The sequence below is a fragment of the Mobula hypostoma genome, chromosome 6 (genome assembly GCF_963921235.1).
Source record: "Mobula hypostoma chromosome 6, sMobHyp1.1, whole genome shotgun sequence".
NCBI classification, from domain to species: domain Eukaryota; kingdom Metazoa; phylum Chordata; class Chondrichthyes; order Myliobatiformes; family Myliobatidae; genus Mobula; species Mobula hypostoma.
In genome coordinates, this window is record NC_086102.1 from 132012876 (window position 1) to 132040291 (window position 27416).

Sequence of the window (27416 nt, forward strand, 5' to 3'; positions counted from 1 at the left end):
TCTGTTGAAATATTCAGGTGGAGATGCGTCTGTGTTGGGTATCTATTATTGGCCCCCAAACCAAAACTAAAGGACCAAGACATAGCAGAGTTCAGATGTACTTTCAGAGCCGCCAACTCCTCAGTCTAGATACTGACGAACATATTGCAACGACCACACAGCAGCGGTTGATGGTGCAATGTACTGATGAATGAACAGAGACCACTGTGTTGGACACCAGTAAGATGTCAGAGACTTAATGGTAGAGTGAAAGTAGCCTCAACTATGGACCCGCCCTTCCGACACTACTTTGCACAAAAATCACCTTTGGTTTGCTGAAATGAGGTGAAAGTTAACCAAGAGGTTTCCCCCTTGGTTACCATTATAAAATAAATGAACAGCAGGAAGATGCCCTACTTGAAGCCACGTGAGGTCTGATCATTTAAGTTGGCACAGGAAGAATGCCCATTTAAACTAGGAATGTTTGGATCTCTATCACCACCTGGAGTTGGCTACTATCTGCACAATTTTGGAATACAGCCCAAGCATTAAATGTGTAATATTAAATGAAGTATTAAATATTATCCCCCCCCCCCGTTCAGTCCCTCCCTACCTACATCTATGACACTTCACACACTCTTGATATTATCAATGATTTCTAGTTCCCTGGCCCCTCCATCTTATTTTCATTATGGATGTTCAGTCCCCATTCACCTCCATCCCCCACCAGGAAGGCCTCAAAGCTCTCTGTTTCTTCCTGGACACCTAACCCAACCAGTTCCCCTCCACCACTACTCTGTCCATCTAGTCCTCCCTCTCGATAATTTCTCCTTTGGCTCCTTCCACTTCCTTCAAACAAAAGGTTTAACCATGCATGGGTCCCAGCTAAGCCTGCCTGTTTGTCGGCTAAGTGGAGCAGTCTATGTTCCAAGCCTACACTTATATCACTCCCCAATTTTTCCTATGCTATACTGATGACTGCATTGGTGCTGCTTCCTGCACAGTTGCAGAGCTTGTTGACTTCATCAACTTTGCCTCCAACTTCCACCCTGCCCTCAAGTTTACCTGGTCCATTTCCAACACCTCCCACCCCTTTCTCGATCTCTCTGTCTCTATCTCTGGAGACAGCTTATTTACTGCTGTCTATTATAAACCCACAGACTTTCACAGCTACTTGGACTAAACCTCTTCCCACCCTGTTACTTGATAAACGCCGCTCAATTCCTCTATCTCCGCCGCATCTGCTCTCAGGATGAGGCTTTTCATTCCAGAACTAAGGAGATGTCTTCCTTCTTCAAAGCCCCTTTCCTCCACCATCAATGCTGTCCTCAACCGCGTCTCTTCCATTTTGCACACATCTACCCCCATCCTGTCCTCCCGCCAACCTACCAGGGATAGGGTTCCTCTTGTTCTCACCCACCACCCCACCACTCCTCGTGTCCAGCACTTAATTCTCTGTAACTTCCACCATCTCCAATGGGATCCCACCACCAAGCACATCTTCCCCCCAACCCCCCTTTCTGCTTTCCGCAGGGATCTCTCCCTACACGATTCCCTTGTCCATTCATCCCTCCCTACTGATCTCCCTCCCGGCACTTATTGCATGCAAGCCGAACAAGTGCTACACCTGCCCTACACCTCCTCCCACACAACCACTCAGGACCCCAAACAGTCCTTCCAGACGGGTTATATACTGTGTCTTGTGTTGCCGGTGTGGTCTCCTGTATATCGGTGTGACCCAATGTAGATTGAGACACCACTTTGCCGAGCATCTGCGCTCCGTCCGCCAGAAAAAGTGGGGCCTCTTAGTGGTCACCCATTTTAATTCACTTCCCATTCCGATATATCAGTCATGGCCGCCTCCACTGCTGCGAAGAGGCCTCACTCAGGTTGGAAGAGCAAGACCTTATATTCCTTCTGGGTACTTCCAACCTGATTACTTGAACATCCATTTCTCAAACCTCTGGTATTGCCCCCCCCCCCTTTCACCATTCCCCATTCCCATTCCCCTCTCTCACCTTATCTCCTTGCCTGCCCATCGCCTCCCTCTGGGGCTCCTCCACCTTCCCTTTCTTCCGTGGCCTTCTGTTCTCTCCTATCAAATTCCCCCTTCCCCAGCCCTGTATCTTTCACCAATCGACTTCCCAGCTCTTTACTTAACCTCGTTTCCCCAGGTTTTACCTATCACCCTGTGATTCTTCCCCCACCCCCCACCCTCTTAGTCTGAGTTCTCATCTTTTCCCTCCAGTTCTGATGAAGGTCCTCGGCCCGAAACATGGACTGTTTACTCTTTTCCGTAGATGCTGCCTATCTGCTGAGCTCCTCCAGCATTTTGCGTGCATTGCTCTGGATTTCCAGCATCTGCAGATTTTCTCTTGTTTATTAAATACATTACCTAGTTCCTGATGGTATGATCAAACTGGTGTGAACATTTAAGTCTATGATCCACATTTCTGCCAGGCTTACCCTTCGGGAAAGTAAGCCATATTTCTCTGCATCAATTTGCAAGCAGAGGTGCTGTAAAATGTGACAATAACTCGAACACTAGACAAGATCTCATCACACTTAAGTGTAACCATTGTTTTCATCAAGGCATTGCTGAACAGTTCCAGTAAACAGATTGCTCAGAATGAAACATTTTGGGTTGTCTTCTATCTACATTCCTTTCAAAGTATAACCGAGTCAAGGAAGGTATAAAATCCCAATGTATTCCAATACAGAGTGTTACGTAAACGGCAACAATGAATATCAATCGAGACAGGTTATATAAAAACAACCAAACATTCATTAAACACGGATAAACGATAAGGTAAAAAAAAACGAAAACTTTATGAGGAAGTTAACAGATATGCAGTCGTTCACCAACTCGCCAGACGGCACTGGCGTTAAAAGCGAAAACAGTTCTTAAAGCGATAAAGTCAGATATAGTTCTTAAAGCGATAACTTCGAAAGTCCAACAGATTTTCACGTTCAATTGGGAGAGACTTCTCTGGAGAAGGATTTCTTCATAGGCGCAACTTTCCCGCTGGTTCAGTCCACAGGATTCACGATGCCGAAAATAAACAGTTTAAATCGACTGACCTTAAATTCCTTTAAAGAGAGCACCTTTTTGCATGAACTCCTTGCTCTTTCTGGCAAGAGTTATCTCGATGCAGGTTGCTACTCCAACGAAGACTCAATAAGGTTAATCCTTTATTAAACTGCCAAACAATGCCGACTCCTCTCGATCCTTCGATCCTGTAACTTCGATAAATTCTTCACTCTCCCTTCTAATGTTGGAATTGAGTAATTCAACACTTCTGGCAAAAATTTCCAGTCCAGATAATAATGGTATCTTGCAACAGAACGCACACTCCGTTTTAAAAATGAAACTGCGTCATAAAAACACGCAACAGAAACGGAGATACAGTACGTTCCACCCGGAAATCTACAAACTCAAAACCCCCACTGCGTCACCTGGGTCGACCTTTATATAGTCATGGGTCACATGTCATCACATGACCTCACATCGGCGGGAAAATCACATCAGGGGACCTCCAAAAGACCATTACATCATTCTCACAAAAAAAAACAGATCTCCTTGAGCATGTAACAAGAGTTAACTGATATCCTGTGGAATAGTTATCACTTGTGCCTTCAACTCGCCCAGTGCCCCATGAGACAGAATTTGCATCTTTTTCTGTGTATTGCATACTGTTTTTTATCTCCATATCTATAAGAATATTTCAGCCATGAAAGTGAAATGGAGAATTGCCAGGTTGGTTCCTGGGACAGCCAGTCCATCATATTGGAATAATTAATTAGAGAAGGGCTCTATTCTCTAGCATTTGAAAAACTGAGAAAGGACCAGACCCTGAGAGGGTTATATTGGGTAGCTGTAGGGAGGGTGTATCTCCCTGCGAGGAATCGCAGAATAATGCGGCACGGTGCACACCCAGCCTGTCCCAGTTTTCCGTGTACAGCCCATATCCCTATAAACTCCACTGTGTAGACCTTTCTGGCTGCCTAGGGAGCTAACGGCTGTTATTATCACAGCGGTGTATATTCTACCACACGCTGATACGGATCTGGCTCTGAAGGATTTGTACGAGACCATCAGCACCCTGGAGACTGCACACCCAGAGGCTGCCTTCAGTGTTGCCGGTAACTTTAATAGAGTGTCACTGACGATAGTCTCTCCGAAGTTTTGCCAACACAACCAGCTGAGCACACGGGGAGGTAGCATACTCGAACACTGCTACTCTCCCTTCCGCAATGCTTACAAAGTGCTCCTCCATCTGCCATTTAGAAAGTCAGATCACTCCCCCATCTTGCTACTGCCGCAGTACAAGCAGAAGCTGAAACACGAGGCGGCCGTAGTTAAAACCATCCACTGTTTGTCAGACCAATCGGCCTGCATGCTACAGGACTGCTTTGAAGACATCATCTGGAATGTCTTCCATGATGAGGATGTCTCCGAGTTCACGGAAGGGGTCACGAGTTTCATCTGGAAGTGCATCAAGGATGTTGTCCCCAGAAATCAGTCAAGATCTATCCAAACCAGAAAACCCTGGATCAACAGTTCCGTGCGAGCAGCACTTACTGCAGGACAGAGAGCTTACGTTGCTGGTGACCAACAAGAACTCAAGAAATGCAGCTGCGATCTGCGCAGTCATTAAAGCAGCAAAACGACAATACAGGGACAAAATTCAGACACAACTCTCCACCAACAATACACGCAGCTTACGGCAAGGTGTGCACACCATCGCAGACTTCAAAGCTGAACGCAGTGGAGTTTCCAACATGGCTGCCTCTCTCCCAGACGAGCTACATCTTTTCCGCTTTGCTAACACTGAGCTCCTGAGGAGATCTACAGCTGATGCAACCTGCACTTGGTCATCTCTGAGGCTGAAGTATGCTGATGTTTCCAATGGGTGGACAGTTGCAAGGCTGCAGGACTGGACGGCATCCCAGGGCGAGTACCCAGGATGTGCGCAGCTCATCTGGCAGGTGTGTTTACAGACATTTTTAATCTCTCCCTCTCCCAGTGTAGAGTGTAGTAGTGCCCTCCTGCTTCAAAACATCCAACATTGTTCATGTATCTAAAAAGACCAAGGTAACATGTCTGAACGACTGGCGCCCTGTCACACTCACCTCATAATAAGCAAATGTTTTGAGAGGCTGGTCAAGGATTACATCTGCAGGGTGCTACCACCCACACTGGACCCCCTACAATTCACCTACTGACACAACCAATCAACAGATGACGCAGTAGCCGCAGGTCTACACACCATCCTTACACATCTGGAGAAGAGGGATGGTTATGTGAGAATGCTGTTCTTGGACCACAGTTCAGCATTCAACACCATAATTCCCTCCAGGCTCGACAAGAAGCTCAGAGACTTCGGCCTTCACCCTGCCTTGTGTAGCTGGATCCTGGACTTCCTGTCAGATCACCGGCAGGTGGTAAGAGTGGGCTCTCTCACCTCTGCCCCTCTGACCCCCAATACAAGTGCCCCTCAGGGCTGTGTTCTAAGCCCCCTCCTTTACCCTCTGTATACCCATGACTGTGTCGCCATCCACAGCTCCAATCTGTTAATTAAATTTGCTGACGACACTGCACTGATTGGCCTAATCCCTCAAACAATAACGAGGTGGGCTACAGGGAAGAAGTCATCTCTCTTACACACTGGGGTCAAGAAAACAACCTCTCCCTCAATGTCGCAAAAACAAAGGAGCTGGTTGTGGACTACAAGAGGAATAAAGACAGGCTAATCCCTGTTGACATCAATGGATCTGGGGTTGAGATGGTGAACAGCTTTGAGCTCCTCGGCATAAACATCACCGAGGATCTCACGTGGTCTGTACATACCGGCTGTGTGGTGAAAAAAGCACAACAGAGCCTCTTTCACCTCAGACGGTTGAGGGAGTTTGGTACGGGCCCCCAGATCCTAAGAACTTTCTACAGGGGCACAAGTGAGAGCATCCTGACTGGCTGCATCACTGCCTGGTATGGGAACTGTACCTCCCTCAATCACAGGACTCTGCAGAGAGTGGTGGGGACAGCCCAGCGCCTCTGTAGATGGGAACTTGCCACTATTCAGGACATTTACAAAGACAGGTGTGTAAAAAGGGCCTGAAATATCACTGGAGACCCGAGTCACACCAACCACAAACTGTTCCAGCTGCTACCATCGGGGAAACGGTACCGCAGCATAAAAGCCAGGTCCAACAGGCTCCGGGACAGCTTCTTCCAGCAGGCCATCAGGCTGATTAATTCATGCTGATACAATTGTATTTCTATGATATATCTACTATTCTGTTGTACATAATATTTATTATAAATTACTATAAATTGCACATTGCACATTTAGACGGAGACATAACATAAAGATTTTTACTCCTCATGTATTTGAAGGATGTAAGTAATACAGTCAATTCAATTCCAAGTACCTATATAAGCTCTTCTTAAATTATGCTATTGAATTTGCCTCGAAGACTGGCGGCAGCGCGTTCCGTGCACTCACCAACCTCTTCATGAGATTGCCCTCAGTTCCCTTTTAAATCATTCCCCTCTCACCCTAAATCTACGCCCTCTCGTTTTCGACTAGAAATTAAGGTCTCAGAATAGTCATTTGCGGTTGAAAAGAGGAGAAATTCATTTATACACGGGGAATATTTGGAATTCTCTATCCCAAGACTCTGTGAAAACTCAAGTCATTGGGTTCATTTATAGTCGAGGTAGATCAATGATTATCACGTTATTAGAGGAACCACGAGATCCGAGAATAGGTGCCTGAGGTAGAATTTTGGACTGAGTAATTTTGAATTACTCCTCGTTCCTCAGTTTGACTGAGGCTGCTGTAAGGAGGCTACGTCATATGTGAGGGGCGGGGCTTTGCTGAGGTGGGCGTGGCCTCGTCACGCTACGATCGGTGACGTAAAGGTTCAGCTGTTTCGGGTTGATCTGCCGGCTCTTCCGCGTCCGCTGGGCATTGAGGCCGCAGCAGCCCCCCGGCTCTTCAGCCCCCGGCTCCCGGCTCCGCTATCAGGTTGGCGTTATCTGTCCTGTAGTTCGCGCAGCGGAGGGTCTCGATCGGGGTGCACTGAATCTTCGGGACTTTGGGCAGAGCCCAGGCTGCGGACGACATCTTTGTCCCGCAGCTAGGTTGCGTAACCCGGATTTTTGCCGCGTAATTGAGGCTAGCAAACCGGTGCAAGAGTAACAAGCGGAGAGAGAAGTCAGGGGCCCTAATCCTGCTAATAGTCCAGTAACCTTAGGGTGGGTTAAAGAGTGTGTAAAATCAAAATTCCTGTTCCTGATTACAGTCCAGAGAGCCTTGGGTAGGTTAGAGAGAGAGACCGCGCGCGAGAGAGATGTAGAGAGAGAGAGAGCGCGCGCGAGAGAGAGACAGAGAGAGAGAGAGCGAGAGAGAGACAGAGAGAGAGAGCGCGCGCGAGAGAGATGTAGAGAGAGAGCGCGCGCGCGCGAGAGAGACAGAGAGAGAGCGAGAGAGAGACAGAGAGAGAGCGAGAGAGAGAGACAGAGAGAGAGAGAGCGAGAGAGAGAAACAGAGAGAGAGAGAGAGAGAGAGCGTGAGTGAGGCGGGGATTTTACGCCTGCCTTATGGCTCCGTGAGCCTTGGCTAAATTAGAGAGAGAGAGAGAAGAGTCGGGGATCGTACTCCTGCCTATGGCTCAGTGAGCTTTGGGTGGGATAGAGATCATGTACAATCAAAACTCCTGTTCCTAGTTACGTCCAATGGCCGTTGAATTGGGGAAAGAAAACAATCTAGTTTCCCTTCTGATTGCAGTTTATTGACCCTTGAGTGGGTACTGTCGGTATTCCTGTTCCTGGTTACAGTTCAGTGACCCTTGGGTGGGCTTGTGATAAAGGATTCTTACAGGTCCAGTGATTCCTGGATGGGTTAGAGAGTGGGTACAGTCAGAATTCCTGTTCCTGGTTACAGACCGGTGACTCCTGGATGGGTTAGAGAGTGGGTAGAGTCCAGTGCTCTCAGGTTATGTGAGGAATGAGAGATGGAACACCTACCTTGGAAGACCATTCATGAGACAAGTATGGGACAGGGAGTGTTGACTGGACAGTAGTCAGTGGGATGGGAGTCGTGTGCTTGCAGTTGGAATTTACAGAAGTTGCAAACTTGATCTTACCCTTTACAGGTCTTTGGTGGGATGGATTCTGCCAGGTTTCAGTTGAATACTTGTCTAAATGACATCAGTGAGAACCTGGGCTCTGATGAGCTGAAGGCCATGAAGTTCCTTTGCCAAGATTTGTTGAGCAAGAACCAGCTTGACAAGGCTGAGTCCGGGCTCCGTCTATTCCAGTCTCTGCAGGAACGTGGCCTGCTTCAAGTGGAGGACAATTTTATTGTTGCTGAGTTGCTGTACCGCACCAAACAGTTCTGGCTACTGAAGAAGATGAAATATAATAAAGAAAAGGTCTCCAAAGAGCTGATGTGTCCGGGAAGGCCTAGGGTCTCATCATACAGGTGAGTAAAAGTTTGTACAGCGTGGCAAAACTAACAGAACTTGTTCTATCCCTTCCTGATGTTTGTCCTAGGAGACTGGGAAATGCTGGGGCAACCTTAGTCATGTGGGTCTCATGTTCTGTTGGGTCCCAGTCCAACTGCTGGTTAGAAACCAAACAGTAATTGCCATGCTTCAATACATCTAGAACAATGCTTCAAATCTAATGTAGGGAGGCACTGAAGTAATTTAAAGAGAGAATTGAAATTTATCTAACCAGTGCTGTTCTTGGGAGTATTTTATGTACAGTTGCAAGAAAAAGTTTGTGAACCCTTTACAAATACCTGATTTTCTGCATTAATTACTCATAAAATGTGGTCTGATCTTCATCTAAGTCACGATTATAGGCATATACAATCTGCCTAAACTAATAACACACAAACAATTGTACTTCTTCTCATCAGTACTGAGTACACCATTAAAACAATCACGGTCTAGGTTCAAAAAAGTATGTGAACCTCTGGGGTAATGCCTTCTTCAAAAGCTATTTGGAGTCAGGTGTTCCAATCAATGAGATAAGGTTGGAGGTGTGGGTTGTAGAGGTGCCCTGCCCTATAAAAAAAGACACACAAAGTCAGGTTACTAACAGAGCCTGCTCTTCTCAAGGAAGATCTGTTTATGTCCACCAGGCCTCGATCAACACACACAAGCAGGCCAGGCACCATCTATAGGAAGAGGTACAGTCGACGTTTCGGGCCGGGACCCTTCGTCAGGACTAACTGAAAGAAGAGCTAGTAAGAGATTTGAAAGTGGGAGGGGGAAGGGGAGGGGGAGATCCGAAATGATAGGAGAAGACAGGAGGGGAGGGGTGGATCTAAGAGCTGGAGAAGAGAGAGGATCATGGGATCGGAAGCCTGGGGAGAAAGAGAAGTGGAGAGGGGAGTCCGGAGCATGGAGAACAGGCAAGGAGTTATAGTGAGAGGGACAGAGGGAGAAAAAAGAGAGAGAGAAGAAAAGGGGGGAAAATAAAAAATATATTAAATAAATAAGGGATGGGGTGTGAAGGGGAGGAGGGGCATTAGCGGAAGTTAGAGAAGTTAACGTTCATGCCATCAGGTTGGAGGCTACCCAGACGGAATATAAGGTGTTGTTCCTCCAACCTGAGTGTGGCTTCATCTTGACAGTAGAGGAGGCCATGGATGGACATATCAGAATGTGAATGGGATGTGGAATTAAAATGTGTGGCCACTGGGAGAACCTGCTTTCTCTGGCGGACAGAGCGTAGGTGTTCAGCAAAACGGTCTCCCAGTCTGCGTCGGGTCTCGGCAATATATAGAAGGCCGCACCGGGAGCAGCGGACACAGTATATCACCCCAGCCGACTCACAGGTAAAGTGTTGCCTCACCTGGAAGGACTGTCTGGGACCCTGAATGTGGTGAGGGAGGAAGCGTAAGGGCATGTGTAGCACTTGTTCCGCTTACAAGGATAAGTGCCGAGAGGGAGATCGGTGGGAAGGGATGGGGGGGTGGACGAATGGACAAGGGACCTCCAATGGGATCCCACCACTAAGCACATCTTTCCCAACCCCCCCCCTTTCTGCTTTCCGCAGGGATCGCTCCATACTTTATACTTTATACCTCATTGTTGCCAAACAATTGGTACTAGAACGTACAATCATCACAGCGATATTTGATTCTGCGCTTCCCACTCCCTGGATTACAAATATTAAATATTTAAAATAGTTAAAATTAGTAAATATTAAAAATTTTAATTATAAATCTTAAATAGAAAATAGAAAAATGGAAAGTAAGGTAGTGCAAAAAAAGCTGAGAGGCAGGTCTGGATATTTGGAGGGTACGGCCCAGATCCGGGTCAGGATCCGTTCAGCAGTCTTATCACAGTTGGAAAGAAGCTGTTCCCAAATCTGGCCATACGAGTCTTCAAGCTCCTGAGCCTTCTCCTGGAGGGAAGAGGGACGAAAAGTGTGTTGGCTGAGTGGGTCGTGTCCTTAATTATCCTGGCAGCACTGCTCCGACAGCGTGCGGTGTAAAGTGAGTCCACGGATGGAAAATTGGTTTGTGTGATGTGCTGGGCTGTGTTCGCGACCTTCTGCAGCTTCTTTCGGTCTTGGACAGGACAACTTCCATACCAGGTTGTGATGCACCCTAGAAGAATGCTTTCTACGGTGCATCTTTAAAAATTAGTGAGGGTTTTAGGGGACAGGCCAAATTTCTTTAGTTTTCTCAGGAAGTAAAGGCACTGGTGGGCCTTCTTGGCAGTGAACTCTGCTTGGTTGGACCAAGTCAGGTCATTTGTGATATTGACCCCGAGGAACTTAAAGCTTTTGACCTGTTCCACTTGCGCATCACCGATGTAATTTGGGTCGTGCGGTCTGCTACTCCTTCTGAAGTCAACAACCAAACTCAACGCGACTCCCTTGTCCATTCAACACCAACTGGAGCAAAAGTTTAGGGCAGCTCTATTTCGAGGGGTCAAGGCTGATTTATACTTGTGCGTCAAATCAACGCCATAACTACGGCGTAGCTGCGAGCCGTACGCAGAGCCTACACGGATCCCTACGCCGTAGCCTGATGTGCACATCTGCCAAAATGTAACTACGCTTCGCAACTGTGATTGGTCCGCTTGGTAGCATCGCACTCCCTCCTACGCTGCAATAGCTTCCCATTTGGCGACCGAAGGGCAGGGAAGGAACTCTGGCTGCAGTGTTTTCCATAAAGCTTTACAGACTTCCAAAATTATGGAGGACACATTTTGCTTTTACGAAAGAATACGCTTGCTTTAAACTTGTTTACCCCGAGGAAGACTACCATGACCATGAAGCCTTGCATGGGCAGGTGTGTGCGCATGTGTGACATGCGCAAATTGCAGAGCGATGCAGACATACCAACGCACAAGTATAAATGCTCACAACGGCGTAGCCCACTTGCGTAAGCTACGGCGTAAGCTGGTACGCACAAGTATAAATCAGCCTTCACATTCTACTAATCACCATCAGCAAGTGCAGGATTGGGACAGATCTAACTGCCACCCATCAATAAGAGATAATTAAATCTTATTGTCATGACGTACTCTGAGACACCCATAAAACCCTTTGCTGCAGTCAAAGGACAGCGGTGACTATATCACATCCATTTAGGAGAGCGCCAACTACATCATCAAGAATAATCAGCATCCTTCGGTGTTAGTGCTTCATATCTTCTATCCAGCATTAGGGTAAAAAAATGGTCAGCCTAATTATGCCACGTGGAAAGGGAATGGTGACATTATGGTCAAGAGATGACGCTAAACATCATCGGAAAGTGGCAAGGAGAGGCAGAGAACAAGAATCGGATGAAGTCAGGGCCGCACGACTCCAGGATCAAAGAGTCAGGACAAAAAAAGATGAGAGAAGAAGAGACAGAGGAGGAGAGGCATGCACGTCTCCAGGATCAGAGACAAACAACAACAGCAGAAGAGCTGAAGAGACGGGGGATGAAAGGACTACACGTCTCCTGAATGACAACGAGAGGCACAAGGGTGGCAGATAAACCAGAAATGATGCCATCAAAAGTGTCCTTTGTTAAACGAGGAGGAGCTATATTTGCTTTGCTACGCGTCATTCTTCTTTAATAAACTGAGGTTTTCTACTTCAGTTTCCAAAGCAAAGCGATACCAATAGCAATCAGGAAAATTTAATGTTCATTCTGGTCACATCAGACTGCACTACCCTTCTCTCAAAGAGTGCCCCCACGGGTCACCCCGTTGTCTAGTTAAACAATATGTTCAATGAAGACATGAAAGGTACAATTGTTTGTGTGTTATTAGTCTAGGCGGATTGTGTTTGTCTATTATTGTGACTCGATGAAGATCAGACCATTTTTTATGAGTAAATGCAGAAAACCAGGTAATTGCAAAGGGTTCACAAATTTTTCTTTGCAACTGTAACAACATCGAGCAAACTTTATTTTGTATTTAATTTTACCTGTACCCATTCTACAAGCACCTGAATGGGCATTTTGAATACTATAAAAAGCCTTAATTTATATAATGTTCTTCCTATTCATCAGTAGATTAGTGCTGAGCTCACTACTGCTTTGAGAAGGAGATTTTGCTCTACTCTGCTTGCTCTATATTTGACAAATATTTCACAATACTTCAAATTGCAGACAGCTTTTGTTTGAGGTATCAGAGGATATTACTATGAAGGATCTTGAGACTGTAAAACACTTCTTGCATCAATACTTGGCCAAGTCCAAGCTGGAGAGCATCAAGGTGCGTACAATAATGTATACTGTATCTGCTGTCTGTCACTTGCTAGCCTGTGATTTTCTTTCTAAAACAATGTACTTCACAGCACAAGAAGAGGCCACTTAGCCTGCTGCTTTTCTGAGAGACATTTCCTTCATCTTGTTTCCCACCTCCCCATAATCAGAAATTTTACTTTCAAAAGACACGTTTATCCTTGCCCCTCTTAAAAACAACAATGGACTCTACTTCCTTACTGTGTCTATGGACCTCTTATGCTCACAACATTTTGGATATAAAAATATTCCCATGACTTTCCCTGTTGTTGATATTTCAGCTAAATTAATGTTGTCTGATGTTGCTTCTTACAAACAGAGGACATGGTTCTTTTCTGTTTATGTGATCAGAAGAATTGGTGCCAGTTCCTCATCTCTCGTCGTCACTCAAGGCCGCTCCTTTCAGGAATCGTTTCTGTGAATCTATCGAAATTGGCAGTGACATACAGGAGATCACAGGCAGACAGGGAGAAAGCATTCTCAATGAGCATATCAGGGTGTGAGTGCACAAGAAGGCACGTGTAGCTTCATGTGAACTTGGTAGCATTTTGTCACTCACACCCTGACCTCTTGTACCAAAAGGAGGCCATCTTCCATCCCCGCCCCCTCTTCTTCTATTGCCCACTCTGGCCTCTTACCTCTTCTCACCTGCCTATCTCCTCCTCCTGGATCCCCTCCTCCTTCCCTTTCTCCTATGGTCCATTTTCCTCTCCTATCAGATTCCTTCCTCTCATGCCCTTTAGCTTTCCTTTTTTCTGGCATCTTCCCCCTTCCCTTCTAGTCCTGAAGTAGGGTTCTGGCCAGAAACGGTGACTGTTAAATCGTTTTCATTGATGCTCCCTAACCTCCTGGGTTCCTCCAGCATTCTGTGTGTGTTGCTTTGGATTTTCAGCTTCTGCAGACTTTGTGTTGTAATGTATGGGGAGCATTTGATTGCTCTGGGCCTGTACACATTGGTGTTTGGGGGGTGGTGCTGTCATTGAATATTGAAACATCTGGATGGAGCAGATGTGGCGAGGATGTTTCCTATAATGGGAGAGTCTAGAACCAGATGGCACAGCCTCAGAATAGAACAACATCGTTTTAGTACAAAGATGAGGAGGAATTTCTTTAGTTGGAGGGTGGTGAATCTGTGGAATTCATTGCCACAGGCAACTGTGAGGCCAATTCATTGTTTATATTTAAAATGGAGGTTGATAGGTTCTTGATTAGTCAGAACATCAAAGATTACTGGGAGAGGCAGGGGATTGGGGTTGAGAGGGATAATAATTCAGCCATGATGAAATGGAGCAGTCTCAATGGGCTGAATGGCCTAATTGTACTTGTGTCTTATGCCATGTCAAGGTTGGTGGTAGAGGCAGATACCTTAGGGGCATTAAAGCAGCTCTTGACAGGCACATGGATGATAGAAAGGTGGAGGTCTATGTAGGAGGGAAGTGTTAGATTGATCTTAGAGTAAGGTTAAAAGTTTGCATCAAACTTACGGCTTAAGGGCTTGTGCTGTGTGAATGCTCTATGTCCTATCCTTCCTCGTACAGGCATGGATTTTGCTGCTGAAGATGCTACTCTTTCCTCTCTATCTCCTATTTTCTTTCCCCAGATTCCAGCAATGGATTAAACTTTCAGTCATACTCCTACCAGCTCCACTTGTCTCCAGTGTTCATCTTCCTTCCATTTCTGAAGTGTCTTGTCACGGTACAGGTGATATTTGTTGCCTTTGTCATCCTAAATTTACGGGTTAAATCCGCTCTGTGTGTTACAATAGACAATAGGTGCAGGAGTAGGCCATTTGGCCCTTCGAGCCAGCACCGCCATTCACTGTGATCATGGCTGATCATCCACAATCAGTATCCAGTTCCTGCCTTATCCCCATAACCTTTGATTCCACTATCTTTAAGAGCTCTATCCATCTCTTTCTTGAAAACATCCAGAGACTTGAGCCTTCTGGGGCACAACATTCCATATATCCACCACTCTCTGGGTGAAAAAGTTTTTCCTCAACTCCGTTCTAAATGGCCTACCCCTTATTCTTAAACTGTAGCCTCTGGTTCTGGACTCACCCATCAGTGGGAACATGCTTCCTGCCTGCAGTGTGTCCAATCCTTTAATAATCTTATATGTTTCAATAAGATCCCCTCTCAGCCTTCTAAATTCCAGCATATACAAGCCCAGTCGCTCCAATCTTTCAACATATGACAGTCCCGCCATCCCGGGAGTTAACCTTGTGAACCTACGCTGCACTCCCTCAATAGCAAGAATGTCCTTCCTCAAATTTGGAGACCAAAACTGCACACAGTACTCCAGGTGTGGTCTCACCAGGGCCCTGTACAGCTGCAGAAGGACCTCTTTGCTCTTATACTCAATTCCCCTTGTTATGAAGACCAGCATGCCATTAGCTTTCTTCACTGCCTGCTGTACTTGCATGCTTGTTTTCAGTGACTGATGTACAAGAGCACCTACATCTCGTTGTACTTCCCCTTTTCCTAACTTGACTCCATTTAGATAATAGTCTGCCTTCCCGTTCTTACCACCAAAGTGGATAACCTCACATTTATCCACATTAAACTGCGTCTGCCATGCATCTGCCCACTCACCCAGCCTGTCCAAGTCACCCTGCATTCTCATAACATCCTCCTCACATTTCACACTGCCACCCACCTTTGTGTCATCGGCAAATTTGCTAATGTTACTTTTAATTCCCTTTTACTCTGTACAGCAAGAACAATTGTGTGTCTGTTTACATGGCAAGTCATCCCTCGTATTTCAAATAAACAAATCAGACTCCGAGTTAAATAAGGAGATATTTAGGAAGCTCAATAGAGGCAATTTATATTCAGTTGCCTCTTTTTTGCCTCTCAGTTTCTAAAAGGAAGAAGAAAAGGCAGAGAACATTTGTTGGGGTGGCTGGGGAAGATCCAGAGCTAAGAGCCACCAAGTCAGGGCCCATTGGACAAGCCAGTGAGCCTTGCATCAGTGGAGGGGATGTTACTGGACGGGATTCTGAGGGGCAAGGTATACTTGCTTTTTGAACGACAAGGACTGATTTGGGACAATCAGCATGCATCATGCTTGGGTGATGGTGTTTCACAAATTTGAGGTTTTTTTTGCAGGAGTGAGCAAGAGGAGGGTGGGGTAGTAGATGTTATCCACATAGATTTTAGCCAGGCCTTGAATGGCAGGTTGTGGGATCCAGGGTAAAATAGTAAACTAGCTACGAAATTACATTGGTGATAGGAGGTAGAGTGTTGATTTTCAGATTAGAGACCTGTGACCAGTGGTGTACTGACCATATTCAATGTAAAGACATTATACCAAGAGAAGTCAGCAGATTTTTCATCTGATTAACCCCTGCCTCAATGATTGTTGTGTAAAGCTGAGGCTTCTTCCACAGACAATGTTGGATGCCCTGGTTGAAATGGAGAAGGAAGGACTGCTGGAAGAGTGCAACACAAGCATACTGGAGTACATCTGCAAACAGATTGGAGAGCACTTGGTGGAAAAGTTTGCATGTTACCGAAGGGAAGGTAACCACCATCCACCTCAGCCCCATTCTTACCGGGGAAAAGCAGAAGGAATAGTTGATGAGAGGGTCTTGGAGAATTGTAATGCAAATGACAACATCCTGATTTACTGCTGTTTCATACATGAAGCTGCCTTTATAACCATTGATAGATAATTTCAATGAATCCACTCAGGGTGTTGGATTTGAGAGCCTCTCCTTCCAATTGGTGCCCAGAATTGAAAGTCACTGGGGACTTCGAATGCTGTCCATTGCCGGCATAGCAGGGAACCCCAAAGAAGTGGATAGTGGGCAAAGTCAATGCAGTAGGACAATTAGAGAGTGGATGGTGGGGCCTGGGGGGGTGTGGAGGGCAGCAGGAGCAGGCCCTGTGGGGCTACAGGTGATGCGTGCACCCGGGCAGTGAGGAACTGGTGAAAGCTTGTGAGTAAACCACTGATGTGTAGAGTTAATGGGCAGTGGGCAGCCAGCATTGTGTGGGGAACAGCAGTCATTGGGTTCAGTCCAATGGCGAGTGTGCCAGGCTGGGTGACGGGCTAGGTGGTGGGCAGTGAACTGGGTGCCAGATGCCAGGTCGCCAACTGATCCTTCATGGAGATCCTGTCAACATCAGGCACCCCGTCCCAGTATATTCATCCCCACCCTGGGTTTTAGACTGTCTCTGCTGTACTTGCATGGCTTCCAATTTAGAAAGAAGTGGCTGCTGGCCTGAATCAGCACCTGCCGTGTCTCTCCCCCACCCCCCTACCCCCCAAATCACAGCTGGGCTGCTTACAACAAAACCCCGACACACGGTGCTTCTTTTGTTCCTCTGTTAATTTAGGAAGGGGGCAGGGTGAGGAGTTGTTGACTCCGGTTCCTGAGAGCGACCTCCCTGAAATGGCAGAAGCACAGGATGCACGTGAAGTCAGGTCACCACCGGGAATGCAGCTTGAGGTAAGTACCTAGTCAGTTGTGCGTCCTCTCGTGCATTGCACCTTGCCATCGGAGCAGTATGTGGCCAATGAGACTGTAGATTTCCCCTTCTTTACTTAGTCTGTTGTAGAGGATTAATAGCCAAAGAGGGGTCCAAACTTCAATATTCCTATCTGCATAGAAGTGCTTCCTAAATTTCCTCCTGAAGACTTGGTTCCAAATTTTTATGCTCTCAAACTGGATTCTCCAACGAGCAGAGCCAGGATACAGTAAAAGAAAAAAAAATGTTTTCCATTGCATCTTTAAAAAAGCACTTTACTCAAAATGCATCTTCCACATTTCAGGGAATATAAACCTGGTTTGTGTAAGCTCTTCCGACAGTTTATCATTCTAGTAAATCATTAGCAGATTGATCAAAGACTGCTTTACCCTTTCTGAGTTATAGAACTGCAGCCAGTACTCTAGTTGTGGTCTTGCTATGTCTGGAGCATACTTTGCACTTTGTGTTTGTGTCCCTGTGATTTAAAGGACGGCTTTCCACTTTTAATTATTTTCTGTATCCCTATTTGCATTTCAACAAATTAGTCTCTTTCAACCATTGCAGTGCTTAGCACCATTTAGAATGTATTGTGTTCTCTCATCTTAAGTCCAAATTGGATGAACTGACAAATGCCATTATTTTATTGATTTGATGCTTCGATCTATTTAGATTATGGAGCCACTAGTGTTTACACACAGAGAATCTTGGTCTCACGGATCTTTGATTGGTGACAGTTGGGACCGTGATACAAGATCTCAACGGATTTGTCACATGCTGTCAATTTGAGAACCTACCTGCTTTCCCCACTAAAACACAATTCAGCACAGGAATAGGCAGTTTGGCCCACAGTTTTGTGCTGAATTAAGATAATGATGCCTAATAAATTAATCCCTACTGCCTCACATGGTCCATATCCCTCCACTCTTTGCATACTTGCTGCCTAAGTGCTTCTTAAACACCACTATGTTATCTAGCTCCACTTCCATCACCGTCAGCACCTTCCAGACACCCAGCACTCTCTGTAAAAACAAAAGTTGCTTTGCACATCTCCTTGAAACTTTTCCCCTGTCACTTAAATGCATGTATTCTAGTTCTACATGTTTCAACCCTGGGGAAAAATACTGTCTGTGTACTCTTTTATTGCCTCTGACGATTTTATAAACTTCTATCAGGTCTCCCCTCAGCCTCTGTTGGTCTAGAATAAACAACCCAAGTTTGCCAAATCTCCCCTTATAGCCACAACCCTTTAATTCAGGCTGCATCCTGGTAAAACCTATCCTGTATCTTCTCCAAAGCCTTCACTTCCTTCCCATAATGGGGCAATCAGAATTGAAAGCAATATACTCCAGATGCAACCTAACCAAAGTTTGAATTACAGACAAGTTCAAGTTCAGTTTATCGTCATTCACATGTATACCGCCAAACGAAACAATGTTCCTCATGACCAAACACGTCATACTCTTCTGAGGCTGTCTTCTGCCGTTCTCAATTTCCTAATCTGTCAATAAATCATCTTCAAATTGATGCACTTTAACTACAATTACCATAATTTTATGAAGAATTGTACTGAATCCTTTCTGAAGGTAATGAAGCTGAAAACTGGGCAACCGAGTACTCTGAACAAGACTGTGTGCACATCGTGTTCCTAGTCCCTTTCTCCTTCACCCGTCATTTCGTCCAGTGATTTTAGTTCGTATTTTGAATTTCACATTAATCCCAGTAGCATTAAACACCAATCCTGTCTTTCTCTTCATTGCAGGAACCGACTGAACCTTCCTTGCCAATGGGACTCCAGAATTCACGTTCACGATCTTCTGGTGTGTAAACTTAAATTTCCAGGGTTCATTTAATAGATTGGAGGATTTTGGTCTGTTCATAACTTGGATCAAATCAGTGTGTATCCAGCCTGATGAAAAGAATGTTAGAATATAGTAGTGGCAGGTACAGGTACATTGTGTATAGTGTGGTTCGGTATTCGTGAAGGCTGTCATCTTCATTACACTGGTGACTGTCGGTTTGATTATATCACACTAAGGCATGTAATTGATGAGGACAGGTTTACTCCAGTACAATATGGGTTATGGACTCGCTACCTAACACTGGTCTATAGGGAGCAGTGAATACAGCCCAGCCTACTAAAGAGTGAATACAGCCCAGTCAATCACAGGAGAAACCTTCCCCACCACTGAGCACACAAGATCATAAAATATAGGAGCAGAATTCGGCCACTCGGCCCATAAAGTCTCCTCTGCCGTTTCATTATGGCTGATGCATTTTCCCTTTCAAGCCCATTCTCCCGCCTTCTCCCCAAACCCTTTCATGACCTGACTGAACAAGAACCTATCAACTTCTGCCTGAAATATACTCACTGACCTGCCTCCCACAGCCACCTGGGGCAACAAATTGCACAGATTCACCACACTCTGGCTGAAGAAATTTCTCCTTATCTCCATTTGAAGTAGATGTCCCTTAATTCTGAGGCTGTGCCATCTGGGCCTTTCAACATTCAATAAGCTTCAAAGAGATTCCCCTCCCCTCGTTCTTCTAAATTCCAGCAAGTACAGGCCCAGAGCCAACAAGCTCTACTTGTATGATACTGTAACCATTTCATTCCTGGAATCACTCTCATGAATCTCCTCAAACCCCTCGTCAACGTCAGCACACCAATTCTTGAATAAGGGGCCCACAACTGCTCATAATACTCCAAGTGAGGCTTCACCAATGTCTTATAATTTCAATATTACATCCTTGCTTTCATATTCTAACCCTCTCGAAATGAATGCTAACATTGCATTTGCCTTCCTCACCACCGACTCAACCTGCAAGTTAACCTTCAGGGAATCCTGCACAAGCACTCCCAAGTCCCTTTGCACCTCAGATTTTTGAATTTTCTGCCATTTAGAAAATAGTCTATGTTTCTGTTCCTGCTGCCAAAATGCATGACTGTACACTTCCCGACATTGTATTGCATCCGTCGCTTCTTTGCCCATTCTCCTAATCTGTTTAAATTTTTCTGCAGCCTCCTGATTTCGCAACACTATCTGCCCCTCCACCTATCCTTGTATCATTTACAAACTAGGCCACAAAACCATCAATTCCATCATCTAAATCATTGACAGACAATATAACATAAAAAGAAGCGGTCCTAACACTGATCCCTCCAGAACACCACTAATCACCAGCAGCCAAACTGAATAGACCCCCTCATTTACACTTTTCCTGTTGCCTGTCAGCTAACCCTCTATCCTCGCTGGTATTTTTCTAAGCAACCTTATGTGTGGCATTTGGTCAAAGGCCTTCTGCAAATACAAGTACGCAACATTAACCGATTCTCCCTTCTCGATCCTGCTTGTTATTTCCTCAAGGAATTCCAACAGATTTGTCAGGAAAGATTGTCCCTTGAGGAAACCATACAGACTACAGCCTACTTTATCATGTGCCTCCAAATACCCTGGGACCATCCTTAACAATGGACTCCAACATCTTCCCAACCACTGAGGTCAGGCTAACGAGCCTATAGTTTCCTTTCTTCTGCCTCCCTCCCTTCTTGAAGAGTGGAGTGACATTTGCAATTTTCTCCTTCTCCAGAACCACGCCAGAATCTAGTGATTCTTGAAAGATTATTACCAATACCTCCAATCTCCTCAGCCACCTCTTTCAGACCCTGGGGAGTACACTATCCGGTCGAGGTGGCTTATCTGCCTTCAGGCCTTTCAGCTTCCCAAGAACCTTCTCCCTAGTAATAGCAACTGCACTCACTTCTGCCCCCCGATACTCTTGAACTTCCAGTGTATTGCTAGTGTCTTCCACGGTGAAGACGAATGGAAAATACTTATTCCACTCGTCCGCCATTTCCTTGACCCCCATTGCTACCTCTCCAGTGTCATTTTCCAGCATCCGATATCTACTCTCGCCTCTGTATATCTGAAAACTTGGTATCCTCTTTGATATTATTGGCAAGCTTACCTTCATATTTCATCATTTCCCTCCTTGTAGCTTTTCTAGTTGGTTTCTGTTGTATTTTCTCCATCTCTGAGATTTTCCACAGAGCCTTTAAGATTTTGTCTTGTTTCTTAATTGCGTTTCTTTGTTAGGGTCAACAAATTCTCCACTGTGTTTCCTCTATTTCCTTCACTCACCACCTTCTTCCAAACAGAGCAAGCATGTTTCCCCTTGTCCTTGCCTCCCACCTCACCAGCCCTTCCAGCTAATAGATTAACTTCTGGATTCGAGTGGATTCTGCCATCAGACACTTTCCAAATAAGCTGTTGTCTTCACGATCCCTGATCCACTCCTTGTCCCACTATCCATGGACACGAACGGTCTTTCCAGATGAAGCAGCAGTTCTTTCACTCCTCTTCTGTTCACAGTGTGGTCTCCTCTACACTGGAAAGACCCGCCGTCTGCAGCATCACTTTGCGGATTGCCTGTGTTCGTCTGTGGGACAACCTCCAGCTTCCATAAGCCTGTCTGTGTAATTCTCTGTCCCAGTACCACTTTAGATCTTGGCCTGCAGCCACCATCAGCTCAAGGAACAGCATCTCATCTTTCATCTTGGGATTTGAAATTTAATTATTAATTCAGGGAAAGTTACCATACCTCATTCTTTCTCTTGTTTTAAGCTGCAGGTTCTTAATATACCTTGACAGCTTTGGTCTACATCTGGCCATGCATATTCATTGTCCTCTTTGTCTCCTGAAACACTGGCTTTCTCACCACTCCAATTCCAGCTGAAGATCCTTGGCTTAAAACATTTACCCTTGTTCCTCTCCTCAAAGAAGGATTCCAGCAATTTTTATTTTGTTTCAATATAAGCATACCATTTATACTGCATTTGCAGTGGTATTTACTGATAATCTTTCTGTTTGTGCCTTTCCAGATCTGGGGCAGCTGGATCACTACACTTCCCACAACACTGTGCTGACTTCTGACTCTCAGGTGAGATTAGGTTACCCGAGTGTCATTGGTTAATCTATTCCATACCTTCCAATATTTAAAATTAATGCATTTTACTTTGCTGTTTATGTGTGATTCATCTGTACCTTTATAAGTTATTATGTGTTATGTGTGCTGAAAATATTAATGGAATGTTGGCCACAATCACTGATAGACAGGAGTAGAAGTCTTTGTGGCAGAATTTATTGTAAGTTACTCCAACATTGCTATTTCCCGCACTTGTAGAGAACTTGAAAGTTTAATTACCTTTGCTGCTAATTCCTTCCCTCACTGCCATGAGGTCAATGTCTAATTGTTTCCTTCTATGTCCTGTCTTCTCTATCTCCACCTCAGGGGATAGGTTCATCTCCATTTCAGACTCCCACAGTTATCTGGATTTTGCATCTCCTCCCACTCTGCTTGCTGTAAGGAATCAATCCCGTACTCCCAGTTTCTCCTTCACCGCATCTGCTGTGAGATGAGACTGCCCACTGCACTCCTGTCTTTGTGATGATTTTCTTGACCATGGCTTCCACTTTCCCATGGTTGTCAGGGGTCTTTACTAAATCTCATTTGCTCTCAGCTTCCCTCTTTCTGACTACAGCAAGGAAGGGATTCTCAGTCTTCACTTCCCACCCCACCAGATGGCAAATTGGCAGAACATCCTCCATCATGTCCATCACCTTCGATAAGAGATGCTGCTGTGTAAAATCACATTCTTCCCCTTCTTTTTCAGCATTTTGATTGTTACCTCCCCACGCCCTGGTCCATCTCCCATTCTCACAACACTTTCCTCTTTATTACTTTCCAATTTATACCTTCCGACTTTCGGGACTCAATTTTAACAATTGCATATAAACATTTTTTCTCTCTCCCCAGCGGTAGCCGTAACCCTCTCCTCTACATCGGATAGCTTGTTCTAAATATAATGATTACTTTGCATCCTCTCAGACATTCCCTCTGCTTTCTCCACCTCTCTGTCTCAGTACAACTTGAAATCTACTTGTTTGAATAGTTTTTCCTGTTCTGATGAGGGTACTTGATCTGAAGCATCATCTGATTGCCTCTGTGCAGATTCTGACTGATCTGCTGTTGCTTCTTGTGTTTGTTTCACTGGGAATGGATCTACATAGCCCCTTTGTTTCTTTATATGAATACTAATCAAAATCCCTATCCAGGCATCTGGTTTCCCCTGATAATCTTGTTTAAATTCCCTCTGGAGTAGTGTATTAAATGCTGAATGCTGCCAGGTGAACCTGGTGTGGATTCTCCAGAGTCAGTTAAGGGTTAAATTATGCAGTCAGTTTGTGTAGAATAGATGTATAAAGAAGGATGTTAAAGGATGAAAAGAGTTGTGGGGGAGTCTAGAATAATGGGGAAATTGACATGATGTAAGAAATAGAAAAACCCTAAAATTAGAACCAGGTTGTTCTGGATAATTTAGTAGAAATTTCATGATCTTGTTTGTTTGAAGGAGATACTTGACCGCTACAAAATGGAGAGTACCCCAAGGGGCTACTGTGTCATTATCAACAATAGTATCTTCGATACAATGCAACCACGCAAAGGAACCGATCGGGATGCAGGTAATGATTGGACTCCTCACCTTATCCTTAAGTAACAGGCAGGAGCTACTGGAGGAACTAGCAGGCCAGGCAGCATCTTTGGAAATGAATAAACAGTCGACATTTTGGGCTGAGACCCTTCTTTAGGACTGAAAAGGAAGGGTGGAGGCACCAGAATAAAAAAAAAGGGGAGGACCGCCTCATGTAGCACCTCCGCTCCACCCACCAAGAGCAGAGCATCCCGGTGGCCAAACGTTTTAACTCCAGTTCCCGTTCCCGTACCGACATATCGGTCCATGGCCACCTCATGTGCCAAGATAAGGCCACCCTCAGGATGAAGGAGCAACACCTTTATTCCATTTAGGTACCCTCCAATCTGGTGGCATGAATACGATTTCTCCTTCCGGTTTAAAAAGAAATTCCTTCCCCCTCCCCTTTTTTTCTATTCCCCGCTCTTCTCACCTGGGTCCCCTCCTCCTTCCCTTTCTCCTTTGGTCCACACCCCTCTCCTATCAAATTCCTTCCACTCCAGCCCTTGACCTTTCCACCCTCCCAGCTAACCTCCTTCCCCTTCCTCCCCCCACCACCACCTTGTTTATTCTGGCATCTTCCCCCTTCCCTTTCTGTCCTGACGAAGGGTCGCAGCCCGAAACGTCGACAGTTTTTCCGTTTATTTCCGTGGATGCTGCCTGACCTGGTGAGTTCCTCCAGGATTTTGTGAGTGTTGCTTTGTAGATCCTTCTGGGTTAAGTGAGGCTGTGGTCTCACCACTAACGTTGTCTGTGTCCCACAGAGCGGCTGGAACAGGTTTTCACCTGGCTGGGGTTCAGAGTGAAAATAGAGAACAACCTGACTGCAGAGGGGATGCGGATGAAGATGCTTGAATACCGTCAGAAGGACCACAAGCCCTTCGACTGCTTCATCTGCTGCATTCTGACCCACGGCGAGAGGGGAGTCATGTGCGGCACGGACGACAAAAAAGTGCCCATCCGCGACATCACCGGCTGCTTCTCGGCTTCACGGTGCCCTTCGCTCCAGCAGAAGCCCAAGGTCTTCTTCATCCAGGCGTGCCAGGGCACGGAAAAACAGGAAGGCGTTGCAATCGAAGAAGACAGCACTGCCGTGAGGCTGGAGGAGGACGCCATCAGGGCCACGCGCACCATTATTCCGGATGAGGCTGACTTCTTGTTGGGTATGGCGACGGTGGAGGGCTACGTCTCCTTTCGACACATCATGCAGGGCACCTGGTACATTCAGTCGCTGTGTGAAAACCTGGAGAAACACTGCCCCAGGTATTCTGCCCCCAAACCCTGGGCTGAGACGCTGGCGTGTGTATGGGGGTATGGGGGTGGGTGGGGGGGGGAGGAATACGAATGGGCCCAGGGATGAAGAGGTGAGAGTTGAAGCACGGGCAAGGAGAGAGCGAGAGACTGGGGAGAGCAGGCCAGGCAAGGAAGTTGGCAATTGGAGCGTGAGGAATGGGGTCGGGGTGAGGAAGGGAGCGGGGTGTGGGAAGGTTAGATTTGGTTTGTATGAAGAAGAGGAGTCAGGGGGTGACGGGGTTGGGCAGATAGTGTTAGGGTGGTCATTCTGAGACAACGACCACCTCTGTTGCTGGACCTAGCCACAGTGTGACAAGAGTGATTGCGCTGATCATTGCAAATTCACCTGACACACTCACACTCACACTCTCTCTCTCTCTCTCTCTCTCTCTCTCTCTCGCTCTCTCCCCCCCCCACACCCCAGCCAGGACCTCCTAAGCATTCTCACCAATGTCAACAACGACGTAAGCGAGAAAAAAGACAAGAACTTCAAAACCCAAATGCCACAGCCAAGCTACACCCTCAGGAAAAAGCTTTACTTCCCAGTGGGGCAAAGTCATGCCGATTTCATGAAAGCCTCCTGGAATTTCCACACCAGAAATGGCGTTCCCAAGGACTGACGCTGCTGCTGACCCCTGGAGCTGCTAATGGTTGGGAGGACGTCGGGTATGCCAATGAGAATCGGCACATTGGGGTGTTTGGAATCTGTGGGGTCCAGGAATGTGAAGTTCTCAGGGCAACGTACAGAGGATCTGCGTGAGGGACCCTCTGCTTTCATGAGAATACTGTCCGTCAGGCTAGAATCCAGCTGTCTCTGCTCTGAATTGTGTTTCTACTTTACATGTCTTCCACAGATTATTTTGTGATTATACTTAGTAATATTTTTTAACAAAAATTTTATATTTTGTTAAAAAAAAATTTTTTAAGCTACAGAAAGAAGTGTTGCTTCTATGATGCTTTTGTTTCTTGCTGTCTCCCTCCCAGCCTCTGGTGCTGACCCCCCCCCTCCCCAGGTGCTCCTTCCTCACCTGTGGGCACAGGTGAGTGTGACTGGATAATGTGACCAGGCTCAGATCAGACCCAGAACGGCGACCAGCCCCTTTGCCTCCATGGATGTTGCTCGACCTGCAGCTTTTGTTTGCTCCCAGTTCCAGCATCTGCAGTCTCTTGTGTTTCCAGTAGAACCAGGCTGTTCTGCTACTCACTACTCCTCCTCTCGCATTTGTTCCTTAACCTGTCCTACGAGGGGACCAAAAACACCAGCTCCCTTCAAGCATTGCAATTGCTTCAAGTGTCCTGGGTTGGATCCTGACCTCTGTTCATGTAGAATTTGCACATTGTCCCTGTGACTTTAGTCACCCCACTCCCTCCCACCAGATTGTCCCATGTCCTCCCACGCACCAAATACGTTCTAGTGTTCGGTGATAGGGCACTCAGGGTAGTGTTACTGGGAATATGTGAGAGAATAGGGTGCAGGAAATTAGTAGGATAGTGGGACTGTGGGTATTTCTTTGGCAACCAAGATCGAATTGATGTGCTTAGGCTCACACGGTGTCACTGGAAAATACTGAGGGACCGTGAATGATGAGAGGATATTTCTTCATGGGGTGGATCTAGAATGAAGCACTACAATTTAAAAATAAAGGGTTGCCTACTTAAACAAGGCAGAGATGAAGTGTTTTATTTTTGCTCTCTTAAGTCCTTGTGTGATAAAGTTTAAGGGAATGGGGGATTCTCAGATTCCTGTAAACAATGGATTCAGTACTGACTATGTCTGTGACTGCAGTGTGTTTGAATAACATCTCACAGCTGCTTTCTTTGGAGCAAGATGATTAAAGTTCGCCCAGATCCACATAAGATGTCTCTGGGCTTTTCACACCTTTTGATTTTGACAAAAAGCAGTACCTGATGGAAATTAGACAGAACATTCCTTTCTTAATTAAAGCATAAATTTGATGGATGTTCTTATCTTTGTATTTAAGTTGTGGCTCCAGCAAACCAGGTAGGATATTCCTTTCTTTAATTAAGATGGCTGGAGTGTCTAACAAATTGATTGTACGTTTGTATCAATAGTCCATTGACTTGACCGGAATGGTTATCAAACTGATTGTTCTCTGTATCGGTGGCCTTATAACTTCTGACATCGGGCAGTGAACTTGTAGAACAGCCGGGGAGATGAGAAAGATTCCTTCCTTGATGTCGGGTCCAAGTTCACTCGCCGGCTGAGCTTGGAGAAATAAACCGGTGAAAAGATAAGTAACGACGATCTTTTTGTGCTGTCGTTATTTGATCCAGCAAAGTTACGTTTACATTGTGTCTAGGAATATTCCTTAGGCAAAGGGTTGAAGTGTTACTGTGGTTGGATGGGAATGT

The 27416-nt window shown here is 45.8% G+C and overlaps 1 protein-coding gene across 1 annotated transcript; it reads left to right on the forward strand.

Annotated features, from left to right (window-relative positions):
• The first annotated feature begins 6887 nt into the window (after positions 1-6887).
• Positions 6888-27320, forward strand: LOC134348409 (caspase-8-like). The gene is made up of 10 exons (XM_063051728.1): positions 6888-7010; positions 8140-8468; positions 12612-12717; positions 16138-16270; positions 17090-17202; positions 18981-19038; positions 22101-22159; positions 23631-23742; positions 24515-25013; positions 25468-27320. The coding sequence occupies exons 2-10, from the start codon at positions 8152-8154 to the stop codon at positions 25661-25663; spliced, it is 1593 nt and encodes a 530-aa protein (XP_062907798.1). The 5' UTR covers positions 6888-7010; positions 8140-8151; the 3' UTR covers positions 25664-27320.
• The last annotated feature ends 96 nt before the right edge of the window (positions 27321-27416 follow it).

Bases quoted from the DNA above. Each gene is read 5' to 3' on its own strand.
- LOC134348409 (XM_063051728.1), top strand. From the start codon at position 8,152: ATGGATTCTGCCAGGTTTCAGTTGAATACTTGTCTAAATGACATCAGT. The intron at 8,469-12,611 runs GTGAGTAAAAGT...TTCAAATTGCAG, and splicing joins CCTAGGGTCTCATCATACAG to ACAGCTTTTGTTTGAGGTAT. The intron at 25,014-25,467 runs GTATTCTGCCCC...CCCACACCCCAG, and splicing joins CTGGAGAAACACTGCCCCAG to CCAGGACCTCCTAAGCATTC.